Source organism: Halyomorpha halys, unplaced genomic scaffold (assembly GCF_000696795.3).
Source record: "Halyomorpha halys isolate HHAL.00 unplaced genomic scaffold, Hhal_1.1 Scaffold1317.1, whole genome shotgun sequence".
Lineage (NCBI taxonomy): Eukaryota > Metazoa > Arthropoda > Insecta > Hemiptera > Pentatomidae > Halyomorpha > Halyomorpha halys.
The window spans coordinates 304,541-313,961 of NW_027105103.1; the positions used below are offsets into that span (position 1 = coordinate 304,541).

The window sequence follows — 9,421 nt, forward strand, 5'->3', positions numbered from 1 at the left end:
AAATGGAGGAATATATGATATGGTATGGTTGACCAGAGGAATTGGGCTTGGATAAATTAAACTGGGAAGATGTCATAAGAAATTCATTTTAATGAAACTCATTGCTATTTTAGAATATATATATATATATATATATATATAATTATTATTATTTTATATTATTCATGTACTCTATGATCTGTTTAGGCTAAAGAGGGAACAAACTAGATGGCCCACTTCGTGGCCAACATCCAACCCTCGCTGAGCGAGATCTGCCACCACAGCGAGAGCCACCACCAGCACCGGCAGGCGATCCAGCATCCACAGAGACCCCCGCATCTGCATCACCATCATAGTCCGGTGAGTCATATTATATATAATCATATTATACTATCTATATAATTTATTTATATTATCATCTTTTTGACACAAAAATAATAATAATTGCAACATTATTGTACATCTATATGATCTTTTTGGAGTAACTAGAATTTCGTACGGTTTGTAATGAAAAAAGCTATATCTGATTAAATTTTGTCCAATCTTAATACTTCCCCTAACTATATATTGCATATATTGGTAAGGAAAAGTAGAAAATATACTAACCTTTGACCAAATTTACATATTTTTGGTTTTTGAGAACCTTCGTTAATGATTCAAGACTGATTTAATGATAGTGCCAGTGAGCAATTAGCCCAGAACAAAGCTTTCTATACAGCAAAATCGTTTTGTTATATTTGTATTTAAATCATTTAAGAGAGAGCTATTCATCTAATTAACTCAACAACTTACTTTATTCACTATTTAATTTATAAACGTCCTAATTTAATTAATTTAATATAACTATAACCGTCCTCAGTACTATATATTCAAATTAGAAATCGCTTAATGAAATATTTTGTGTTATACCGAAGACATTGGTAGATGCAAAAATTGCAATAATACTAAAAAAATATAGCAACTATTAAAATTAACAAAAAAAAAAAAAAGGTGAATGAATTATTCAAACATTCATTGGAATAATTAATAAAAACAATGTTCCGGTCTTTGACTTCCATTGCTCAATAAACTGAATAATACATGGCCAATGACTCAATTAATTAAATTCATTGCTGAATAAAATTACGATGGAATAAATGTAATGGAAACGATTCATCTCTGTCAGGGTTAGAAGTTCAGTACTGAATTCATTTCTAATATGGCGTTTTTTCTAACCTTGAATGAATATATAAACATCACAGTTGGTTTAATTTTTTATTATTATCTTTTGACCATGTATTTTATAATAACAAAGCAACAATTCCCAAAAATATTTACAAGATAGCCGATAAAGATAAGCCGGCTAAAGACAAAATAATGCGAACAAAGGCAAACTGATTGATGAGTTATAGTTATTTAATGATCTCATAAAAGAGTAAGGATAGGTAATTGATAAAAATTTACATTATATAGCTTTTGACAGACTCTTATTATCAAATCCTCTTCCCTATGGAATTCCGTTCTTACTTTTTTTTTTCTTTAGCTTCTTCTTTCTACCTCGTCATTTATTTATATGGAGGGAGGGGAGGTTCTCAACAGGTAACCAACTTATTCTAACCAGAGTAAAGAGAGGTTTATATTTTCATTCCGTGGGGCTACCACGACGCTTCAGCTCCCTCTGCTACAAATGGCCTCTTCTTACTTACCTTCCGATCATCCAGTACCCTTCCCACGTTCAAATTCCGCGTAGTCCAACATTTCATACCTGTTTATTTCCAATAGGATTAGCATAAAGGTTTATTTATTTATAACACACTTTATAAAAGCTATTGTATTAATTCTAAAGAAAGTTATATTTTTAATTAATATTAATCTTGTAATTTTACTTCTGCGTTTTATATCATATGTTTATTTTTTTCTGACTAATTAAAAAGTTACTTTATTATGATTTCTCATTTTTATTATAAACTATTATTTTTTTTGTATTTATTAAGACGCTAAAGTAATTAAATTACTAAAATTAATTATTAACGTTATATTGACAATTTTTTTATTTTCTCTGTATACTTATAAGGATTATAAGGTTTATAAGGATGTAAATTTCCTTAATCTAAACCATTTTAGTAGCTTAATTTATTAAATTAATTTAAGATATTTAATTAAATAATTAATTTAATTTCATTAAGGAGAGTTCAGTCTGGAAATATTAATTACTCTATTTAGCACTCCTAGCTTATAATATCTTATAAAGCTACAACTAATCGAACCTCTAGTGAATCATTGAACAGCTACCAGTGGATCCTTGCCAAAATAGTTAAATTATATTGTTATTCATGTACCGTATAAGATGCTAATGAATTGAATTACATTCAAGGGGAAAACAAGACAAACTTAGATATGAAATGGAGACAGTGTCGCTATTATCCCGCGAAGCATTACAGTAACAAATCGCTTTCAATAACTCACCCTACGCCAATAGGGTTGGAAGAGTCAATATCTCTGTTGTTAACAGGAACTTGACTTGGTGTTAGGGGGGCTCGTGTGGGTGAGTCATAGTTTGCTAGCACAATAACGCGTAGCTCAAACAAGAATCAAATGAAATATATAGTGCAATGATGAATTGTTAATCCATGATTCGTATATTACAAATATACTAATTTAATTAATGTAAACACAAAAGTTTAAATTAATCAACCTATTCTGTATAATAAATATTATAGTTGTATACATCGTCATTTTCTAAAAATTAGCAAATATTATCCATGTGTATATACTTTTAAAAAACAAAACAACTAAGTCTGAACCAAATAACAATTCGAATTTATCTTTAGTATTCCATATTTGAAGATATTTTATCTAGTTGTTTTTCACTCCTTCAGAATACAGTGATTAAGATGGTCTCAGAAGGCTAGTAAAGGACAGCCAATTCAGGAGATGTCGTGCAAAATAATCAAAAGATCTCGAATAATGCTTATACTGGATAAGTTATTAATAGCTGGATGTTTTCAATAGTCATCTTTGGTCACAATAGCCCTCATCTTTGGAGGAAGGTAACCACAATCCGCTGGGTATAGTCTTATAGGAGGAAAGACAGCCGAAGGTATTCGATGTCGACACTCTTTATACAATGACCACAATCTAAGGGTAATTGCTTCCAGGCTTTGTGGAGAAATAAGATCGTTTTAACCAAATCCTTGGAGTTCCAAAAATATTGGTAGAGAAATCTACTAGAGGATGTTAGTTCAAGTGTCCCTGCCTAATTAATCCATTGTGAATTATTGTCCATAGTTAAATCTTGGTTAGTTAAACGTCTCGGCGTTGATTGATCGACGTAGAGCTACTGTCTGGTAGAGACTAGCTTTAAGTTTATCTGGGAATCTCTTTTCTAGTTTTTATTCCTTAAAGTTGTACGTTTACTGCAATATACCGATATGATTCTGGATTCATAAGGAAAAAGTCAAAATGATGGAAAAAAAAAAACTTTTCGATCCATACTGTAAAATAATTCATAAATATTTGTTTACTCAACAACTCAGGTTAATTAAAGCTAATATTTTTTCATTGTAAATATTACTTTATGTCGTATATTTACAGAAAATGGCAACAGGGATCAGAGAATACCGTCAGATCATATTTACAAGGGTGTAGATTAAATGATAACAAAATAAGAAATAGAAACCTAAGGTGAAGTAACACCTTAAACATATTTATTCCTATTTACAAAAATTACACTCTCCAAACTCAGCTTGTCCCTCTACTTGAGAAGAAAAAAGTAGGACTCTGGAAGATTCTGACACTTCCCACTCAATCACAACATTGGTATTAAAAACCAATGGAGGCTACGCGATGGCGCTAGCCATAGAGACTTATGTCTCGAATGATAAGTATCTGGGCCGCTGTTGTTCCTACATTCGGAGTATGTAAAGTAATTAATAATTTATTTATTCTGGGTCTTGTATTAATGATTGAGAAAACTATACTTTAGGTAATATTCCAGCTATTGTTAAATAATTATTAAATAAATTTCTCAACTCAAAAATTAATGTCTGAAGGAAATTTTTAAGAAACACATTAAATATAGTGATATTGAACCTGGCTCACAAGCTTTCAAATTATTGGCCAACCTAAGTAATAAACGCGCCAAAGTAGAAAAACCTTTCATAATATTCGACCAGAGATAACGGAAAATGATAATCGGGGTGGAGGTAGTCCCTTGGGGAACATCGTAGTCGAGTCCCGAGAGTACGGGGAGCTTTTCTATGGTTCTGACCTTTTGATGTATCGATGTGATCAATCGATCTTATGCACCTAAACGCCTGTGGGGAATAATATATTTTTAGTATAGGAAGAGGGAAAATTCAGATGTTTTATTTTTTATCACGTATAACTACATGACGCTTTCGGCGCACTATTTCATAATAAAGTACAAATACTGTAAGACTTGTAAGTTCTGCTAACAATTTATTAATTGCGGTGTGTGAAGATCAATTATCTATATATTGAATTTGTACTTATGAAATCCTATAATATCACTAATATCATCCCAATTATGCAATCAAAATTATCAGTGTTTGTACTTTAAAGTTTCTATGGCTTTATTGGTGAACTATGACTATTGGGCTTCATTATAAAACAGGTCCTTGATGTATTTTATCATTGTTTTTCTCTATTTTATTTTATTATTTTGTTTATCATATTTTTTCGTTATGAAATTATTTATCTAATTATCGTTAACTAATTGTTAAGACTAGGAGATTTTCATTCGTTTTCAATTCCCAAGGTTATTCAATAGGATGAGTGCCAATCTGATGTATCTTTGAACTTCATAAATATTACTCCACCCACGACTATACAAAAAAAAAAGACTCAAAGGTTACACAGTAAAAATAAATTAATTATATATTTATTATTTTATTATAATATATATATGACAACTTTGCAATTTCGTAACCAAATTAGGAAAACAAGTATATTTTTGTATGTATAAAAATCATATACACTATGTTATATCATTTATACTAAATCATTGTACAAGGGCCTAAACATAAAATTTGTGACTGACATAATAGAAAAAATACAAAACTTTTCATTACTCAACTGCAGGACACCCACCCAGAACACCGAACCCTTACACACTTTACTGACCCCTCTGGAGCTGGGATCTGTTACATTAGGAGGGACAGCTCTAGGGGGATTTTCATCGGAATGCTTCTCCATTCCCGTATCCATATTAATCCTGAACGGAAGACAAATTTAAATTATATGCTAAAAGGCGATTATAAAAGTTTTCAATTAAAGGATGATAATAAATTATTGTCAGTGCTAAATTAAATTTTTCACTATAAAGCTACAGTCCAAAAATCTATAAAATTTACCTTTTTTAAACCTTTTTTAAACCTTGCTTACTTAAACTTGGGGTGTTTCATTTTTATGTGATATCAAGAACTAACTGAATACTTGACTGTTATGAATACTGAACACTTGACTGTTAAAAATTATAAGATGATAAATTTGAATTAAGAATTATCTGCTACCTAAAACCAACCGTAATAAATTTTCAAACACATTATTTTGATATTACAGCACCACCACGTAAACATTTAACACACATATCAAAGGTTTTAATATTTTAACACGTTTGATGTCGTGAAAAACAACAACACAATTTTCGGCTTCTAAATCCGGGGAAGACTTTTAAAAAAGAAAATGTTATCATTAATTACAGTGAAATTTAGCAGCAAATTAACTTTTGTACGGTAACATAATTATGTTCTGGATCCGTGTGTCAAAACCCTGTTGGCATTCACAGGGGCAGCTGAATAAGCAGATCAAAGAGAGAGTGCAAATTAGGAACGATGTAAATGCTATTAGCGTGCTTAGGTCCTTTGTTTGCATACCCTTCGAATTAAACTGGTAAAATAATTTAATAATGGCTAAAGTAATCAATTAATTGTTGTTGCTGTACCGGCTTTGAGTATAATTAAACAAATTTAAAATTATCAAAAAAATGTACAATAAACTTCAGTCGAAACGATGTTATCTTCATGTTAAAATTTTATACCAGAATTATATAAGTAATTAATTGGTCGATATGTTAAGCAAAAATTGCATGAATGCCAAACATATATCGCTGCAGTGCTTAAACATATGAAAATAAATATATTTTGATTATATTTTTAATTATAAGTATTCCAAACGATAGCTTAGTCAATTGAAGTTATTTTCTTTACTCTTGTCGTTCTACACACTGTCGCATACCAAGTAGGGCTGTCACAAATTAAAAAAAAAAAAAAAATTGTTGTCTATAGTGTCACTTATTTGTATTAAAACAAAAAAACCACTGCTGAAACCACTTTATTTATTAACGTTTTTACGACTATTTATTTTTCAATGCTAGGTTCAGGGTTGCTAAGGAAGAACTGATATCTTTGTTTGGAAAAAAACATTATATTGTAAGGTCCTTCTGAAATAATTAATGTTTTATCCAACAGGGAGGATTCGGGACTTATAAAGGATTATATTCTGGCCTAGGTATATTAAGCTTTTATTTTTATTAATTTAGCAAAAATAGCACTAGTTTAAAAAATGTTGAGATAAATGTTAATCGAATGCCTATATACTGCTCTTGAGGAAGAGTTGTGGAGGAATCACGTTTATTTATTATGTTTAAGTGAAATAATTGATTATTTATTCTGTATTATTAAGAAATATATTATAAAAATTGTCATCTCATGTGTTTAGGAATAAAAACTTACTGTTAATATTTTTATTCCTCATTTAATTACAGTTCTTCAATCCGTAAAGGTCATGTAAAAAAATTAACTATTTTTCAAACAGCATATTAATTTTTTTAAATTTATTAATTGATATTTAAAGCTGTATTTACATAAAAATACATATTGTAAATGTGATGCTAGATTATAATGGATTGATAGATGATGACACAGGATTGTAGAGAAACTGCCCATTGGTAGCCATTTTGCATTAGGTCTCGAGGCCAGAGTTAGAAACTAGTGGGTTTGAGCTGTTGCATATTAATTTAAAATTAATAAAAGCAGAGAAAATAATATACAAAGTTTTATTATATTTTATTTTATAAAACCAAAAAAAAACAAAAAAAAAGAAAAAAAAAACCAATTACTCTTCCAGAAATACATGTATAATTTCTAAAACAGTAATAAGAGCTATCATAACGTATGTCCAAACGGGGCATCACTAATATAACAAACTTAAAAAATACAAGTATTCCGAATCAGATATCTCAGAATTGTTCGCAACTATTCATATTATAACTAAGATGTATTCAGAATTAAGTATAGACACTGTACCTGAATACATACACACCTCTACTAGACGAAAATGGCACATTTGACAAAAAATAAATTTTTTACTGTTGTTGAAAACAGTAAATACTTATTTTAGGAATATATGCTTATTATTACAAAATAAACTTTCATATGCCTTCCATACAGTTTAAATGTTATTTTATTTTTCACTCAAGTTTTTTTTTTTTTGTGAAGTGAAATACCTTCAATTTAGTAATTTATTTATGATTAATTGTTTCAAACATATTCGATTAAACCTACTGGATATGAAAATAGTAACTTTGAATATTATAGAATTCATAAAATTAAAGGACACTATGATAACCAAATTAACAATACATTATAATCAAATTATTTAATAAATATTAAACCATCCAAAAAAAATTGTTGTAGTATTAGTTAGTAAGAAAAAAAAATGTAGATAAACTACAATTATTCATACATTATTTATTTATTTTTAAAATCATAAATAGAAGTAAAAAATGATTTTTATTTTATAAAGAGTTTTTTACCCTCTAAATCTTGAGAAAAGAGGTTAATAGCATCTAATGTGGTGAATATTGTTGGTGACACGGGGTTGAGTTCTAAGGATAACGTATGTCATCAAGAGAGCTTAAGGGTGTTATTTATGAATGGTTGGTGTCATTCATGGTGATTTAGAGGCACCTAGGGTGTCTTTAGGATGCTTTATAAAGAAAATCCTAATATCTCAGTCTGTATTTTCCCGAGAAAAAAAACAAAACATTTTTCTATTAAATTTAAACTTAAAATAAAATAGAAAAAAAAAATCTTTATTTTGTAATTAATTTATTTCGTATGAATAATAAAAGTAAATCGTATAAGAACTTATTTATCTTAAAAAATGTACGAAAAGATAAATATATAATTATTATATAATAAAATAAAGAAAAGTATGCTGATAATTAAAAAAATTAATTAACTCGTGTTAATCATTAGTAGATACAGTGACGCATTGAAAAGTGATGCCTCTAAAATATCAAACAATAACAAAATAATAAAGTGAAGTAAATAATTAAATAATAATAACATATTTATATAATGAAAATAACGGAATGTTAAATAGTATTGACTTGCGTATACACATTATATTGACACTTGCTGGAGATTACAGAAATCAAGTTGTGTTGAATAAATATAAATCACATAAAATTCCATGCATACGTTTCTGGTTAAACCGTTTTCCAAAGCTAATGGGGGTTCTAGATACTGCAGTTATATCTGTTAAATATTTCATTGTGCCAGTAGTTAGTATATTACTATAGCATAGCAATATATTATTATTATATATTTCTACTGGTGCCTAATAGAACCGACCCATTGAAAATAATCTCATTTATTCATCTAAATCATGAGCTAGATACCACACCCCTTCTTACCATGACATGCTTGATGAAATTATATATACTTCGTACTAAGACAAAAAAAAAAAATTAAATCTGTTCTACTACAACCCATAAAGGGTCAGGGGTGCAGTACTTTGTAAGGATGTGATGTTACTAAATCTACGGTTGAACAAGGAGGTGATTTAGGCAAAATCAAGCTCGACTGCTAGGTTTTTACCCAATTAAGGGTACACACTTTCTGAAGCTTAACATCTATCATTCATTTCTGTTCCGAGGATCAAGCATGGTCAAGCAAATAATGATATATAGTTACTTCCTAAACATATATCTTTCATGATACTTGACTTACATCAAAAATGATTTCCCATTAAAGCATTCTAAATTTCTAACGGTTATGATAACGATCGGAGATAACAAAAAATTTCACGAAATATACGTACCGTTGATATCATATATGTATTAAGTTTACTGAGTTAAATGCTAAAAATCCAATAAAGTTCAAGTAGAGTTGATGATAACCACATCGAATTTTTAAATTTCTGGCAAAGTTTTGCCAGAAACTTGAAGTTGTTTGATTGATACTGATACTATTCTATTCAAAGGCTTCAACTGCCAACTTCCGATCTATTACATCAATTGTAGAACCATGATGCAATGAGGTGCAATACATTTAAACCTCCTAGTTCTTGACATCGCGAAAATATTTTTGAATCTTTTTTAGCCTTTGTTAGGGTGAAGAAAGTTTCGTCATAGTTTTTTTTTTCTTTTATTAAT

General features: G+C 29.2%; 1 protein-coding gene across 2 annotated transcripts in view; it reads left to right on the forward strand.

The window, feature by feature from the left end:
* The first annotated feature begins 186 nt into the window (after positions 1-186).
* Positions 187-9,421, forward strand: part of LOC106689279 (ankyrin-3) — a 231,288-nt gene continuing 222,053 nt past the window's right edge. For both annotated transcript variants that reach the window (XM_067048478.1, XM_067048479.1), the window contains exon 1: positions 187-339. In XM_067048478.1, coding sequence (XP_066904579.1) covers positions 208-339 — 132 coding nt within the window. In that variant the 5' untranslated portion in view covers positions 187-207. The remainder of the gene's footprint in view (positions 340-9,421) is intronic.